The sequence below is a fragment of the Halichoeres trimaculatus genome, unplaced genomic scaffold (genome assembly GCF_033239565.1).
Source record: "Halichoeres trimaculatus isolate MK-OKI-2021-1 unplaced genomic scaffold, fHalTri1.1 fHalTri1_scaffold_23, whole genome shotgun sequence".
In the NCBI taxonomy this organism is placed as follows: domain Eukaryota; kingdom Metazoa; phylum Chordata; class Actinopteri; order Labriformes; family Labridae; genus Halichoeres; species Halichoeres trimaculatus.
The window spans coordinates 23,674,404-23,691,240 of NW_027437201.1; the positions used below are offsets into that span (position 1 = coordinate 23,674,404).

At 45.2% G+C, this 16,837-nt stretch overlaps 2 protein-coding genes across 3 annotated transcripts; one reads left to right on the forward strand and one right to left on the reverse strand.

Moving 5' to 3' along the window:
* Positions 1–1,481: 1,481 nt before the first annotated feature.
* Positions 1,482–10,715, reverse strand: ptenb (phosphatase and tensin homolog B). Of its 2 annotated transcripts, XR_012597501.1 has the most exons (10): positions 10,020–10,715; positions 6,753–6,837; positions 6,578–6,622; positions 6,436–6,479; positions 6,109–6,347; positions 5,868–6,009; positions 5,577–5,743; positions 5,201–5,464; positions 1,777–5,114; positions 1,482–1,725 (listed from the first exon to the last, which is right to left on the reverse strand). XR_012597501.1 is itself a non-coding variant. In XM_074663108.1 (9 exons), exons 1-9 carry the CDS (start codon positions 10,096–10,098, stop codon positions 4,929–4,931), a joined length of 1,251 nt encoding a protein of 416 aa, XP_074519209.1. In that variant the 5' UTR covers positions 10,099–10,715; the 3' UTR covers positions 1,482–4,928. The 2 variants fall into 2 exon arrangements, 1 of the variants encoding a protein (XP_074519209.1); XM_074663108.1 differs by having other exon boundaries at positions 1,482–5,114.
* A 2,132-nt stretch (positions 10,716–12,847) lies between these two features.
* On the forward strand, positions 12,848–16,788 carry atad1b (ATPase family AAA domain containing 1b). Its single transcript, XM_074663239.1, has 10 exons — positions 12,848–12,981; positions 13,879–14,088; positions 14,176–14,274; positions 14,360–14,480; positions 14,625–14,825; positions 14,929–15,035; positions 15,162–15,251; positions 15,340–15,390; positions 15,510–15,640; positions 15,727–16,788. The coding sequence occupies exons 2-10, from the start codon at positions 13,915–13,917 to the stop codon at positions 15,845–15,847; spliced, it is 1,095 nt and encodes a 364-aa protein (XP_074519340.1). The 5' UTR covers positions 12,848–12,981; positions 13,879–13,914; the 3' UTR covers positions 15,848–16,788.
* The last annotated feature ends 49 nt before the right edge of the window (positions 16,789–16,837 follow it).

The following is a 16,837-nucleotide window of genomic DNA, read 5'->3' on the forward strand; positions in this document are numbered from 1 at the left end:
ACTCAGTAAAAAAAAGAGCAACGATGGAAGACATTCAGCAATTCGTCTTCTTCATGATTACAGCAGCCGCTGTCGCACAGGAAGTGACGATTCTTCAGCCTAATCAACGGTCTGTAGAATTGTAGCTCGGCTTTCTGGGGTCGGATCAGTAAGTCTGGCACACCAATGGAAGAAAACCAAAAAATGGGACAGTACAGGTCGGTAAATTCAGGACCTGTTCCCAGTTTAGTCAAAGGAAACGCCACAAAATGCCAAGCTCCCTAAATCCTACAGTTTATCTTCAGTCTGGGAGAAGACCAGACCTTGTCAAATCCAAGGTGGACTAAAACAGAACCAGAGACCCCCCTGTTGGACTTTTGAAGGTTAAACTGAGACAGACAGTTGGTCTAAAGTGGTGCATTCTGGGGTTTGTAGTGAAGCAGCAGGAAGAGAAATTGGCCTATCTAACCTGCCAGGTGTTCTGTCCTGTTAGGTTAAACACAGCATATATAAACCTAAGTGTGTGTGTGTGTGAGCTGAGTGTGTGTGTGAGCTGAATACAGTCAGACGCGGTGTAGGAGCTGGTTTGTGGTTCCTCTGCTGCTTCCTTTGATCTTTTTATAGAAGCAGATAAGACAGAATTAGTTATGGTTTGGTGCCCACAAGGCTCCGTGTGTGTGTGTGTGTGTGTGTGTGTGTGTGTGTGTGTGTGTGTGTGTGTGTGTGTGTGTGTGTGTGTGTGTGTGTGTGTGTGTGTGACCCAATTTTTCCTTGCCTGTTCTCCAGTCGTTTGGAGCGCGCTCAGTAGTGCCGCTGCAGTGCATTGTGGGGGAAGCGATGATGATTTCTGCTAAGTCACTGGTGGATCAGAGACGTGGTTCAGAGGTCTTGGGGGGTGGGGGTCTGAGTGGATCCACCTGAAGCTTGTTTCTGCTGCACAGATCAGCTCCTTGACGGCTGTTTCTGCACACAGACCCTAGTGGACACTCAGGGAACTGCAGGTCACTCCTTCTCTCAGCTGCAGGTTTCTGCGCGGCGTTGGTTCGTCTCCATCCTGGGTCTCTGGTCTTCGTCTCAAGCTGGTTTAACGAGGCTTTGAGGAGGACTTTGCGTCTCTGGAGGAAAGGTTTTGTCTCTCTTTGGGTGATTTCTCGTCTTTCTATTCTCGTCTTTTGTCTCTGGATGAAGTTTCGCGTGTCTGGTAAATCTGCAGTTTTCAGGAAGTGGGTGATATTCTGTTTCTTTTGAGACTTTCAGCATTTCTTCGGTGGATGTTCAGTCTTCAGTAGAGGTCTAGGGTCTCTTTGGGGGGGTTAAGGATCTGCTTTCAGGAGGTTTGGGGTCTGGTTATGGGTCTTAAACCTTCTGGAATAATTTCATGGTTAGTTTTGCTCTTTATTTCAGTTTTCTGGTTTTGGTCGGATCATGTCTGGACCTGGTTAAGATGATGGGATGATGGGAGTCAGCTGAGTCTGGACAGACGTGTCAGTGACAACAGGACATGTTTATAAATAGTTTATTCACCTTTACAGTGTTTTTATTTTATTATAAAAGAAGGAGGGAAGAATAAAAGAACGGAGGAGGAGGAGGAGGAGGAGGAGGAGGAGGATGAGGAGGAGGAGGGTCAGTTTAACATGAAATGTTCTCCGTGCTGATACACGCCTGAAGTCACCACCAGTTTACAAAAAATCAAGACCTGACAGAAAAACAAGACAATCATCAGAAACACCGGACCACGAGCTCCACCTGAGCCCTGCACAGCTCCAGGTGAGGGTGTGGTGGACCACCGAGCTCCACCTGAGCCCTGCACAGCTCCAGGTGAGGGTGTGGTGGACCACGAGCAGAGCGACAGACGGAGAGATGAACCTCCTGTCTCACTCTCAGGTGTTGGTTCGGTCAAAAACACTGATTCTGGGTTTGAAATGGAGTCCGGGACTCTTGAGAACCTTTAACCAGCAGAGCTCAGAGCTCCATCACCCTCTGACAGGTGGAGGTGTGACTGTGACCTCACCTGAAGGCAGAAAGGAGGACGTGACTTTGGACCGTGTTGACTTCAAACGAACCGACAAACAGAAGTTTCCAGAGAGCGTCCTCTCTGGGTTTGGCAGGTTTGAGATGTAAACAAAGAGTTCAAACTCAACAAGAAGCTGTGGTTGGTGCAGGTCAAAGGTCAATCACCTGGTTTACTACTGAACTCTTGGGCGTTTGCTGCTCAGTTTAAATTTGAGTCAAAGACCAGATTCTGGTCCTGGTTCTGTTCTCTGTCAGGATGGTCTCAGTAGAAGAGTTTCCAGGAACCGTTTTAAAAGCAGCCAAAGAAAGGACAGAGAGCACCTCAGTCAGAGAAACTGACAGCACCACCCGGCCTCAGAGCCCACATCTGAGAGACCAACTCCAGATCCACATGGTTGGTCTGCTGGGATCACAAGGAGCAGTTCCCGGGTAGACTTAAGGCCTGAACCAGACCGGGACAGGTTCAGAGACATTTCCCTGACCTAATGTGAAGCTGGTTTAACCTTCAGGCTGCTGAGCTCGGACCAGGACCAGAGGTCTGACCTCCATCAGTCCAAAGGTCAAAGGTGACTCAGGATCTAGAAACTGGTTTAGTGATGGTGCAGAACCCAGACTTCAGGTTTGTGTCTGGAGGTCAAACCCGGTCTGCAGCAGCTGGCTCGCCACAGGTCGGTGACAGGAAGTGAGGTCAGGTCTGACAGCACCTAACAGGACCCAGACAGGAAGTCATGGAGTCATCGTCAGCTGACCACAGAGCTGCTCGGGGTCAAAGGTCGAGGCTGGTAGAGAGCACCACAGAGGACGACAGGCTCAGGATACACCCTGGTCAGTTAGCTTAGCTTAGCTTAGCACCCAGTAAGATGAAGTGTCGACCAACCACGAGCTCTTGTTAACTGTTAGCTTAGCACTTAGCTCAAGAGCTTTACTCAGGACGTGATTACACAGGATGTGACATCATCACCAGCAGGAACCTCCCTCACATGTACGGACTGAGAGGGTTTCATCATCGTCAGCAGATCAAACATGATTAGAGACTCAGAGTCTGATCTGCAGACCTGACTCTGCAGTGGGAGTCACCGCATGGCCTCAGAGTTAAAGGGGCGTGTACAAACTCTTCAGATGTGTCGTCTTCGCTTTTCAGGGTTAAAATCGTTTTCATCAGATCTGTTCTCATCAACGCTGGATGTGAAGCAGCAGATCGTCTCGTTCTGTCGGCGTGATGTCGTGACAAGTCACGTTTAGTTCCTCAGCTGGCGTACAGTGAAGAGACACAACTTTGGCGGTCTCAGGGTGAACGGGACCAACACAGGAAGTAGCACCAAATGTTGGGACGGAAATCAGACATCGAGTCGAGCTTTTACCGCAGCTGTACCTCAACATGACCATGAAAGATGCTCCAGCCAATCAGGACGCAGCTTTTCTGACAACATGTGAAACTGAACTGGTTCAAACTCTGGATCTGACGTCAGACTGAAGAGTTTCATAAGAGAGGAACGGAGAAGCTTAGTGTGTGGATCAACAGAACCACTCTGAGGAGGGACCCCCTGAGGACCAGGAGTGGACTGGTCCATCCTGGACTCAGACGGTCCTGTCTGTCAGGGGGACGGCTGTCTGAAGATGAGGGTTTTGACCGTGTACAGAAAGAGATGAAGAGTCCCTGACGTCACGGCCGGGAAACCCCAAACACTCACAGAGGGGCAGATTTTCAGACCACATTGAGTCTTCAAACCCCAGGACGAGAGCTGTGTGAGCTCTCTGGATGGACTCGTCACACTAAACCTGGAGTAAACCAGGCCACAGCACGCGGCGCCCCCTGCAGGGACAGGTTTCTGCTGCGCCTGGTGTCAGTGTGTGAACAGGAATGCTTATACTGTGTGTAGCTTGTTTGTCTGTTTAGCTTAATGTTTGATAGAAGTCAGAGGAACAGGAAGCTGATTGAAGAGGATCCTTCTGTGCAAACTGAGGACAGACAGAGAGAGAGACAGATAGAGAGAGAGACAGAGAGACAGATAGAGAGAGAGACAGAGAGGAAGAGGAGCGAGGGTTCACAGCAGACTCATAGCTTCTTTAAACTGGAGATGATTGACAGAGCTGCAGCAGATTATGATCGTTTCTCTCCTCATTGTCACATTCAAACCGTCACCTCTCTGTGCGCTGAGACAAACCCGGTCCAGACGGGTCGGCACTGCTCACATCAGGAGTCAGAGAAGTGAGGAGGAACAGGAGCTCCTCCTCAGACTGATCTGAGCTGATGCGGATGTTTCTTTAAAGTTTTCTTTCCACCTTCAGAAGAAACTACAAACATGGCCGACATGCTGTAGTCCAGATAATTGGATCAGTTGGATTTTGATGATGATGAGCTAAAACCAGTTTTCTGTTTGGGATCTGGACTGAGGATGAGGCGCAGCACACAGAGGAGCGCGGACTCCACGATGAGCTGAACAGAAGAAGAGAAGAAGAAAGAGGATTGGTCTGCATAAAGTTTCCTAAAGTGGAAGGAAAGGAAGGAAGGAAGGAAGGAAGGAGGGAGAGAAGGACACATGGGGTTTATCCAACAAACGTGGTGTAGTCACTAAACAAGTCTACTGTCGTTCAGTTTGTTTATATTCAAGTTTTACGTTTCATCTGTCCATTCATCTGTCTTATTGTCCATTCGCCGTCCATTGGCTCCGCCCACACTCATCCCCCACCCTCCTCACCTCTGACCCCGTGTCATATGATTGTCCAGCTGATTGGGCCAAAGGTTGGAGGGGGAGGGACTTAAACTGACCTGAGCTCTTTGAGGTGAGTCTGTAGCAGGTCTGGTCCGTTGGTTATATTCCCCCGCTGGCTTACAGCACGCCGCCTGAGTCTGGGGTTCATGAGTGTGTATACATACATCCTGTATATATCCTGTATATATACACATACGGAGAGAATGGCTGAGTGTGTGTGTGTCAGACTTTCGTGATCTGATTGTGGTGGTCCTCTTCGAAAGGCTCGTTCTCCGGGTCTGAGTCCGTGGTGTCGGAGTAGCGGTAGTGATCCGGCTCGTTGTCGCTGACGTCTGGCGTCACCGAGGCGGTGCTGCTGGCGTCACAGTTGGCTCCTTCCTCCACCGTCTTCGTGAAGAACAGCTTAACCTGAAACACAGAGAGCAGTGAGACAGGGGGAGGAGCTTCAAGGCAGGTGAGGAGGAAGAGGAGGAAGAGGAGGAGGAGGAGCTGACCTTGAAGTTGGGAGAGAAGTTCCTGTTGGCTTTGTCCTTGTTGGCCTTATCCAGGTCGTTCTTGGTCAGGGTCAGGACCAGGTAGTCTCTGTCGTTGGTGTCTCCTCCCATCATCATCATCGTCGGAGTCATCATCGCCGGGTTCTGCTGCGTTCTGTCGACAGGATCCCGCAGTGTGCCGGCGCTCCCGTTCTCCAGTTTGTCCAGGTTCTCCTCCGGACCCGGGATGAAGAACGTGTTCACCCAGAAGTGGAACATCTTTTCCTGAAAGACCAGAAGAACTTACAGGTCTGACAGAAGTTTACAGTGAAGCTGAGACTCTCTGACCTTCTAATCTAATCTAAATCAGTGACTCCTGTTTCATCCTCATCCTCACCTTCTTCATCATCTTGTTCTGCTTGTGGAAGAACTCCACCTTGATGTCCCCGCAGACAGGAAGTGGCTGTGGGAACTCAAACAGCATCAGTTTGTCCTCCCGTCGGGTGTTGTTGGGGTTAGACGTGTGGATCTTCACCTTCAGCTGGTAGACCACGAACTGAGGATCTACAGAGAAAAACAAACACAGGGCTCGCAAAAAATCAAGACCTAAGACGGTCAAACACTTCCTATACCATCACACACACACACTCATAAACACACACACACACAGACGGACAGACGGACGTACTGCAGGTTCCTCCGGTGAACATGGGGATGGTCTCAAACAGCATCTTGTGGAAGAGCAGAGCCACCGGTTTGTATAACAGCTGGTTTCTTAACAGGAAGCTGTAGTAGATGACGTAACGCCGCTGACTGGGGATGGTGACGCCCTGAGAACACAGAACGTGAAAATCAGCAGGGTTTCAGCCTCAGATTGGTTATGCTCCTCTAACACCCTCACTTCCTGCCACACTCAGCTGCTCAGGTACCTTCTTGTCCCGGGTGCGGACCTCTCCGTAGAAGTCCAGCGCCTCCTGCGCTTCCTGAAACTTCCCTCGGTGCAGCAGGTAGGCGCAGATCATGACACCTGTTCGGCCTTTTCCCGCCTTGCAGTGGATGGCGGCGACATGGTGCTCGTCCTCACTCAGCCACTGATCCAGATCCTCACAGAACGGCTTTATCAGCTCCAGCTGGGGCGGGTTGTGGTCCTCGAACGGGTACTGAGCCACTGACAGACAAAGAGAGAGAGCTGTGAGACAAACTGACCGCTTGGAGATTCAGCAGGGCGCCATCATGACATGAAAGATCAGGGTTACCTTGACAGTTGAACTTTGCAGCGTCATAGTGTCGCTCAGCACACCTGGAGAGAGCAAGAGAAAGAGAGGCGACATCATCACTCAGGTAAATGATCTTTAAGCTGACGCAGAATCACTCTGAGGATGGAGAGACAGGACTCACAGGTTGTAGATCTTGTAGTGATTCTTGTGCTTTGAGTCTAGAAACCTGCGAGAGATAATTAACATGTTTACTGCTCCTGCTCCGTTTGATCAACACGGTGGAGAATTACAGAATCATAGAAACTGAAAAGATGAAGAGCCTCTCTGGGAAAAGATCTGAAAACAGTCCAACGTACCGTACGACATCATCGATGTTGTTCCTGTACACTCCCTCCAGACGCTCGGCAGGAAAACCCATGGCGATGATGTTGGGATAAATATCTGACAACAAGTTAAGATCAACAAACTCCACCAGCTACACTCACTGAGCTTAAATACGTCATGTTCTCCTCACAGCGACCCCCAGTGGTCATGTACTGTAACAACAAAATCTGAAGCTAACTCAAAGAAATCGTCTGAGCAACAGTTTCAAACAAACACTAACAACCAGACACAATAACCAGGACAGAAACCAGTTCAATCCTGCTGAGGCCGGAGACACTCTGCCCCCTGCTGGTGACAGATCTCAAATAAATCACAGCATTGATAATTTTTTTTTACGACATGTTCAGAATGTTTCTATTTTTAAACTGATAGACAAATGAAATTATAAAAAATCTTCTCACAGGAGTAGGGCTGAACAATTAATCGAATTTAAACAGACATCGCAATATAACAGAGTGCAATTTTCAAATCGCAGAGTCTGCAATTTAAAAAAAGTTTCATGTACACAGACATGGAGGGGACAAAGTAACTTGTGCTCCTTCTTCCTAAAAACACGCAAAAGTCAAAATGCTGTTTTTTCTGGCAAAAATATTACACGTCTACAAGCCTGAAGTTAAATCAATCTGTCAATATTCTTCTGTGACCGTGATAGTTAAATGAAGATATCTTATTCATATCAATTAATGCTTCAATCTATTTCATGTCATCATAACATGTAGGCCTGGCCTTTATACTATAGAATGATAGAGAATGATTTATTAATTGTTTTTTAGTAAATAATGCAAAAGATACCCCCCTCCCCCCCAAAAAAAAACAAATAAATAAATAAATAAAATAAAATAGAATTTAAAAAAAATTAAAAAATTGCATGTTAAATCGCAATCGCAATATTTGTCCAAATAAATCGCAATCAGATTATTTCCCAAAATAGTTCAGCCCTACACGGGAGCTTTAAGGTCACATGGTGATGGTGTCCGGCAGAGGGGGCGGGGCTTAGCTGCTCCATAGCTTGCAAACAAACATGACCATTTTGTCTACCTGAACCTGACTAAATATTTAAGCATGCACACACACAGCTGAGAAAACCACTGTGATATGAAACATTTAATTAACACAGAAATGATTTCCCATAAGACTTTGGGATTCAAACCAGCAGCTCTCTCTGTCTCTCATCCCTTCTTTGCTCCAGTCCAAAAACATGATGTCATCAATACTGTTCACACACACACACATGCACGCACACACACACAGAGTGTGACATCCTGCAGCCTCACTGCACTATGACTGAACATTAAACTGGTATATTTAAAAGACTCTGCAGCGTCTCAGAGGAGAGTTCAGGTTTCGGAGCTGCAGACCCTCTCTGCTATGTTTGGACTCGAGCTGCAGCTTTGTTTGGTTTTCATATTTAATCTGATTCTGATGTTGGATTGGTCTGTAAAAACCTTCAGATGAATAAAGCCAGGTTCAGTCATGATGTGGGTGGTTTGATATCTGACAGTTACCTGACTATGAGCTCTGAAAAAATGATAATACTAAAGGAAAACCCAACATATTCAGTTTATCAATGAAAAAAGGTAAAATATTGGCTGTACTCAGACTCAGGGGGAGAATATAATCACTGGTTAGCCTGCTCCGGCTAACTGGGATTAAAAAGTACAGCGTAACAGATAATATGTTTCTCATATTAAACTTAAAGTCCAGTAAGAATAACTCAGTGTGGCTTTCTCAGGTGTGGCTTGATCTCAGGTGTGTTTCAGTCCGGGCTGATGCTGATGTAACGCCACTGACACCGCTGTTAGCTCGTTAGCTTAGCCTGTTAGCCGATGCACTCAGTGGCTCTCGGTAAACTGAAAACTCATAGAAAATAAATTAATATCTTCTCTATCAGGCAGTGTTAACCTTTATTAGTTTTGTGAATCAAGCTTTTTTATATAACTGCAGCAGAGTTATGGATATTTGTGAGGACAAACGCCTGCTGAGTTAGCTAGCCCGAGTCGTCCCGATCTGTTCAGTCCGTGCAACGAACCCCGTTTAAAAAACTACACATTTAAGATTTCTCTATAAAACCTAAACCTGTATGTATGAAAACTCACAGCACGTAAACAGGTAATAAATAATGAATATCGGCTTCTAATTCAGCTGTAATAGATATATTTTAGATGTATTAAAGCTAACGGCCCCCGTTAAACGAATCCTCAGATTAAATCAGGTTAGTCTCTAAAAGCTCTGATTTTTAACACGAAGCTTGGTTTGTAAACTATGACAAGAACACAGGCTCAGCTTTCTCTACTGAGCAGTCGTTTTGAATCAAAGCAGCATGTTTGCAGATATTATCAGCTGAGTAAAAATTTGTATTAACTCTTCATTACCTCGGGCAGACAGAGGCGTATCTATTCTCTTTACACCAAGGGGCCCAAACCCCACACTTGGCACCAAAGAGGGCCACGTGCATGTATAAAATTTCAAACATTTTCTGTTTCCACTAGGCAAATGCAATTTACTATTAATAAAGTATAATGCAATCATTTTATTTCTGTTTCCTTTTTTTAAGCAAATCCACACAGCAGCCACTTATCAAATGTTTCTTTTAAAGACTAGAGATGTGGCCCAGAGTTACAGTAAAGTTCCTGAACTTTGAGCATACACACTTACTGTCAAAAGTGCAACAATGGGTAACATATCTGTATGAAAGCATGAGATACATGTATATCTGACAGTGCTTGAGTTTTCCTGCAGTTTCTGTTGAACCGATTCTGCTCCTGAACACATCTTATAAAATAGAGTTGTATGATATATTCTTTTTAGCTATTTTAAAGTAGAGTCTGCGACTCTACGTGAGATAACTAACTAAAACCAAACTGAACCCATAAATGAACATTCAGACCTAACACTGCTGATACTGGCAACCTATGCTTGAAAGAATATGACTTGAAACTGATAGATCGACCCAAATTCTAGCTACTAATAAGGAGGAGGCGGAGTTTAAGGCCATGCTGCAGTCAGTCCACAGGGGGAGCTCTGTGTGTATTGGCCTCACAGAAAGTGAACTTATAAACTCAAATTGTGCATTATGAAAAATGCCTGTCATACAACAAGACAAGTAACCAGTCGTAGCTTTAAATTTTAGGCTGGCCGATCAGATCTGAAGCAGGACCCCCATTCTGCCCCCTCAGACTCGCTCCTGCGACCAGAACCAGTTAAGTTAGAGAAGATTTTACCAGGTAGAGAAAGGATACAGGTAAGGTCCAGGTCAAAGCCATCCTCCTGGTACCGCCTTTTATTTCTGCTGACGATCTCCTTGATGAGGTGAGCCATGGTCGGTCACGGTCTCTGGTGGTCTGGTCGGAAAAACGATGACAGAGCGCCCGGGGACACACGGTGTTCCTCCGCACTCTCCGCTGACTGGTTGCCGGGGAGAGAGGCTAACTGGGACAGCTAAGTTAGCACGCAGATAGCTACCCACCAGCACCCCAATCTCCAGAAGGTCGGTGTTTAAATATTTTAGTGCAAATAAATCCTTCTTTAGGAACAAAAACGGGTTCTAATGCATGAATGAATATTCCGCTAACGGACCTCTCCAGGTGCCACCCTGTGAGCTCCCGTGTGGCCAGTGGCTAGCCGGCCTTTAGTTGACAGGCTGCCCGGCCGTCGGTGCTGTTTTCTGGGTCAGAACAAGGGGGCGTCGGGGCCTCCTCCCTGCTCCCTCTGCGGGCCCGGGTTTCCAGGTCCCCCGCCTGGAGAGAAAACCATCCGCAGTTTTAAGTTCCCTCAAGCTGCAAAAGTCCAGACGTCGGATGGGTCCTTTAGGAATCTCCCCGGACTCGGTGTGCCGCAGAGACGCCGTGACTGGAGGCAGATCGGCGGAGAGAAAATCTCTCCGAGGCGGCTTACAGCGGAGGAAGAGACGAGACTGACGCTCCGCTGACACATTCAACCCGAGCACAGCAGCGCGATAGAGCATTTCCGGTCGAGGCCTTCAAAATAAAACACTCATTACAAATAAAGACGGCGGATTCACACAGCAGCACTCACGGAAGGGGTTGTTTTTTTCATGTTCATTCACCCCTGAATTCTGGCTCAATGTTAAAAACTGGCTGAACATTAAAAATGTTATTGTAAACAATTTTGAAGAACAGCAGATTATACTATACAATGACAATGTTTCAAATAAAATTTTACTTTGGTGAACTCTATATTAACTATGGGTAAATATCACTTTCACAAATGCAAATGGAAAAATCAGAAACCTTCTATTGTTTATTTTGAAAATTTACTTAAATCTTTTTTTTAATTGGTTGCAGCATATGAAGTCAATGTTTGAAAATATGAAGAGATTATTGTTTTTTGAGTAAGAAATATTTATAAGTAAGAGGAGTGATGTCCTTTGGGTGTATGTGCAACGGTTGTTGCATCGAGATTTTCTTTTTTTTTAATGGAATGTGAATTGAATTTGGATGCCTTGCCGATGTTCGTCTGATTGTTTGTTTTCTATCTTCATCGAGAGTTTCTAATTTGCATTTTGTCAAAAAAAATAAATAAATAATAAAAAATTTAAAAAGGAAGGGGTTGTTTGGTAATTTTTTTAAAAGCATGATTAAAAAGTAAAAGTTCTTAGTACAAGGATAAACTGAATGAAAATGGTGACACTTTGCACTTTTAATTATTTCTTTTGGAGATTTTTTAAAGAGACCAAAAACTATACGGACATTTGAATTATATTATGAATATATCATTTTAGATAACCTCAGTGACTTGTTTACTAAGATAACTGTTTTCCCTCTTTTAAGGTTTTTATAGATGAGTTTTCCCCTTGTAACGTTATCCTCGGCTCACCATCATCTTATTTTGTAAAATTCATCTTTTCCGTTTCTGGCCTCTGTCTTTCTAACTTGTTGATGCTAACTGTTAGCAGCTAACCTGACTCTTCAGACCAAACGCATCCTGTCAGTACACTGGGTTGCCAGTTTCTGACCGTGTTATCCTCCCTCTGAGTGTAATAACCTGTGAGAGAGCAGATGAACACCTGGCAGCCCACACTGTTCCTTTAGCGTTACGTAATAGATCCTGCTGCAGTTGAACTCGGTGATTTAACTCGATGGTTGAATTGATTTTACAGGTTTCACAATTGAATGTGCAAGGAGCTCTCTGTAGCCGGGTCTGTGTTCATGCTGATGATGACAAACAGTGAAGAAGAAGAAGAAATATGATAATGATGGGGATGAGGATGATGATGGATGGTGATGAAGAGGATGATGACACTGAAACTATAAATGTGCGCTTCTGCTCTGGAGCCTTCAACGGTGTGTCAGCGCCACCTGCCGGAGGAAAATGCAGAATAAAAGGTCTTTTTATGAAATCTTTTTTACTCAGGATCCAGTGATTCATTAAAACATGTCCACAGCAAATTATATGAGCTCATGTCATAAACTGATGTAAGAGAATTTATGCCCAGATAACTCGGACTGTGGGAGAGGTCAGCTTCTAGGTATCTTTTTGATAGATATAACAGCAAATTTTATTTTTCTTGTTTGATTTTCTGTAATTTAAAATAAAATAATTATTAAATAATTGAAATGATTTTTTAAATTAATATTTTATTTTATTTATTTTTTCCCCTAACAAAACCCATTGTCTCTGCATTAAAAAAAAAATAATTCAAAATTCAAAATTATAAAACATAACAAATTAATTAATTAATAAAAATAAAAATATTAAATATATATATATATATATATATATATATATATATATATATATATATATATATATATATATATATATATATATATATTTATATATATATATATATATAAATATATATATATATATATATATATATATATATATATATATATATATATATATATATATATATATATATATATATATATGCACACACACACATACATCGTTCTAGATAAAAACAAATAAATTATAATAACAAAACATATAATTTTTTATATTTATATGTAAATATTTATATACATACACACATATGTATACAAAATACATTTACATAATATATGTTTTAAATATGACGTTGTGATGTGTTTTTACACTCCAGGACTATAGATGGCGGTAGGCAGTCCAAAACTTAAACCATCATAACCGTAGAAGAAGACAACCCCCAACCTGCTGTCAGAACCACCGAAGAAGAATAAACCGTGGACGCGTCGCTGCGTGACGTGACGACCGGAGGTAAGAGTGTGTCATTTACCGGGGAATCGAACCGTGTCTGTTAGTCTACCGGGTTCTAACGGGTATCTGGTTGAGTCACCTGCGGAGATATGAGTCTTTTTGCCGGCTGGAGGGTCTGAGAGAGCCGCCGGGCCCCGAAGGTCAAACTGATGTTAGCGCCTAGCTCACACACCAGGGGTCCAAACTGAGGCCCGGGGACTCACAGAGGGTATAAAGGGGGGCCGAGGACTCATAGAAGGTTTAAAGCAGAACCGGGGACCCTCAGAGGGTTTAAAGGTGGTCGGGAAGGAGGTCCTGGGGTTTTCAGAGGAAACTTATTGACTATATGATCCAGGTTCCGTGTAGATAACAGACAGTTGTGAAACAGTCTCTGACCCAACGCCTGAGATCATACTATGGTCTCATTAAATCAGACCTACAGGTGTGTTCAAGAGAAAAAACTGATCCTCAGGTGAGTCCGGTCTGTCTTTAATCCAGACTGAGGAGGAGGACCTGAGTTAGCGATTCCCACACACCTGTCACCACCAAACCCCGATGAGAAAAGCGTTAATTTAAGTTTCTGTCAGTTTTTATTAAAGTGAAAAACGGTTAGAGGAAATGTCCACATCAAGGATGACTGACCTAAAGCTGCTCTTTGAAACGGCCCAAACCAAAAAAAACAGAAACCCTATGAAGTGAAGACATGACAGGTGAAATGTTATTATGAGCTGAATGCTTTGTGACGTCACTCAGTGAGCTCCTGATCCACACTGATCAAACAGCACAGGGTGGAGCAGAAAGTGAAAGTGTCCGCTCCTAACACACTCTAGGTAACATCAGGTGTTTCTGTGTGTGTGTGTGTGTGTGTGTGTGTGTGTGTGTGTGTGTGTGTGTGTGTGTGTGTGTGTGTGTGTGCAGTCCCGTGTGTGTTTCCTGTTGTCTCTCACCCTGACGATGGTGCTGAGGGAGGTCCCGGCGGAGAACATCACCCGTCCTCTAGGCAGGAACGAGGTCATCGGCCTGCTCTTCCGTCTCACCATCTTTGGCGCCGTCACTTACTTCACCATCAAGTGGATGGTGGACGCCATCGACCCGACCAGGAAGCAGAAGGTGGAGGCTCAGAAACAGGTTAGACAGGACGCCGAGGAGGGAGCGTTGGCATCGCCGTGGAGGTAAATGAAATGCTGATTAATGGTTGGTTTTGGTTTCTTTCAGGCGGAGAAGTTGATGCGTCAGATTGGAGTGAAAAATGTGAAGCTGTCAGAATATGAGATGAGCATCGCCGCTCACCTGGTTGACCCGCTCAGCATGCAGGTATGGGTCATCCAGATCAGTTAGATCTCCAATGAGCAGATGAGGGGGTCTAAAACTCTGTGTGTGTGTGTGTGTGTGTGTGCAGATCACATGGAGAGACATCGCTGGTCTGGATGAGGTGATCACAGAGTTGAAGGAGACGGTCATCTTACCTGTTCAGAAGAGACACCTGTTCCAGGGATCCAAACTGCTGCAGCCTCCCAAAGGTCAGAGGTCACTCAGCTCTGACTCTGGATCAGGTTTTAATAAAATATCAAGATGAGGAGACAGAGGAGGAGGGAGAGGATTAGGAAAGAAGGAAGAAAGCTAAAAGAACAGACCATAATCCCATTCTGTCGTCATGGAAACAGGTGTCCTGCTGTATGGGCCCCCCGGCTGCGGTAAGACGCTGATTGCCAAGGCGACGGCGAAGGAGGCGGGGTTTCGTTTCATCAACCTGCAGCCGAGCACGCTGACCGACAAATGGTACGGGGAGTCTCAGAAACTCGCCGCTGCTGTGTTCACGCTGGCCGTCAAACTGCAGCCGTCAATCATCTTCGTAGATGAGATCGGTACGACACACACACACACATACACACACTCGCTCAGAAGAAAAGACGTAAAGAGCCCAGCTCCTCTGACAGTCTCTGATCTAAACCTGATCCCTGTGTTCAGACTCCTTCCTGAGGAACCGATCCAGCTCCGACCACGAGGCCACGGCCATGATGAAGGCCCAGTTCATGAGTCTGTGGGACGGGCTCGACACAGACCACCACTGTCAGGTAAACGCCACCACCACCAGTTTAACGTAGGAAGCAGGATGAACAAACGACAGCTTCTGAGGGATCGTACCAGACCGTCTGAAGGGGTCTGTGAGGGTTTAGACTCTGACCCTGTGTGTGTTTCAGGTCATCATCATGGGAGCCACCAACCGCCCTCAGGACCTGGACTCTGCCATCCTGAGGAGGATGCCCACCAGGTTCCACATCAACCAGCCGGTATACACATACACACACACACACCTGCACATACACAGTAATACGTATGTGTACACACACTAACAAAATGTGTGTGTTTGTCCTGCAGAGTATGAGGCAGAGGGAGCAGATCCTCAAACTCATCCTGGAGAATGAGAGTGTGAGTTCACACACACACACACACACACACACACACACACAGCAGGCTCACCTTTGATCAGACAGGAAGTAATGGCGTTATAAAACCGTCATGGTGGTTTCTCTGTTGTCTCCCTGCAGGTGGACCCGTCTGTGGACCTGCTGGACATCGCCAAAGACACAGATGGTTTCTCAGGAAGTGACCTCAGAGAGATGTGCCGTGATGCCGCGCTGCTCTGCGTCCGAGACTTTGTCCACACTCAGAGTGACAGGTACCTGTCTGTCTGTCTGTCTGCTCACCTGTCTGTCTGTCTGCTTACCTGTGGATGAATATCTAACCACCTCCTCTTCCTCTCAGCCCGTCAGAGGATTACATTCGTCCGATCCATCAGTCCGACCTCCAGAAGGCGATCAGTAAGATGAAGAAGTCTAAATCAGCGGGTGGACAGAGCGCCCTGCTGCACGCTGCTCTGGACTGATCACACACACACACACACATTTCACCCCACACACACACACACACACACACACACACAGTGACCTGCTGTCTCTACCTGTGTTTAAAGATGTGCCACTGCTCTTTGTGTTTTTCTATTGGAATCAGCTGATCATGAAGCTGAAGCTTCTTCAAATGCTTCGTTTAAAGGATCATTTTTGTTTTTATCGGTTAAAGCTCCTCCTCCTCCTCCTCCTCCTCCTCCTCTTCCTCTTCCTCCTGCTGTAAATAATCTTTCCACGTTTATTTTCTAAGTTATTATCAAACTGAGCTCTGGCTGCTGCGGCTGGCTCCCCCTCAGTCGAACACTGACGGCTTCGACCTCAGACGTGTTTCCTGATCGTTTCTCGGGGAGTCTCTGAGAGTTTGGTTTTCGAGGCAGAGACGGTGAACCTCTGAAAGGATGTCTGTAACAGTTACTGCAGGCTGATCCTCACAGGAGCTTTAAGTCACATGTAAAATAACTTTTAATTATTGAATGAATTAACTGTCTCACTGTTTACACTCTGAAACTCTCCATGTTTACCATCTTTAGAGTCAATTTATCAGAAAATCACTGATTGATAAAAAAAAGTTTCTCTTTGTTCACTCTGTAAATTAAAAACCGAAACACGTCTGAGAAAATCTGAACTGCATCAAAAACAAACCATAAGAAGGTGAAGTTTTCATCTTCACCATGAAGTGTACTTTGTTGTTATTATTATGATGAAGATGATGAAGATGTTTTGATGCTGCTGTTGGATCAGAGATAAAGTCAGAGCTGTCACTAAATGACAGATCAGCTCTCAGCGTCACTCTGATAAAAAAAAGAAAAGCTGCAGCAGGTCAGAGGTCAGGAGCATTTTTTACAGTGTAGTTTTGAGTTTTTTCAGTTCTGATGTACAAACTGCTGAACGGTGATGATGTAATAAAACCAAAACAGGATGTTTCTGAGTGTCCGTGTCTGATTGAACAAAAAGAAACGTCCTAAGAG

Excerpts from the sequence above, each read along its gene's own strand:
- ptenb (XM_074663108.1), bottom strand. The coding sequence starts at position 10,098 with ATGGCTCACCTCATCAAGGAGATCGTCAGCAGAAATAAAAGGCGGTAC. Across the intron at positions 6,623-6,752 it reads AACATCGATGATGTCGTACG|GTTTCTAGACTCAAAGCACA; the intron begins GTACGTTGGACT and ends TATCTCTCGCAG. Across the intron at positions 6,480-6,577 it reads CACTACAAGATCTACAACCT|GTGTGCTGAGCGACACTATG; the intron begins GTGAGTCCTGTC and ends TGCTCTCTCCAG.
- atad1b (XM_074663239.1), top strand. The coding sequence starts at position 13,915 with ATGGTGCTGAGGGAGGTCCCGGCGGAGAACATCACCCGTCCTCTAGGC. Across the intron at positions 14,275-14,359 it reads TTGACCCGCTCAGCATGCAG|ATCACATGGAGAGACATCGC; the intron begins GTATGGGTCATC and ends GTGTGTGTGCAG. Across the intron at positions 15,252-15,339 it reads GGTTCCACATCAACCAGCCG|AGTATGAGGCAGAGGGAGCA; the intron begins GTATACACATAC and ends TTTGTCCTGCAG.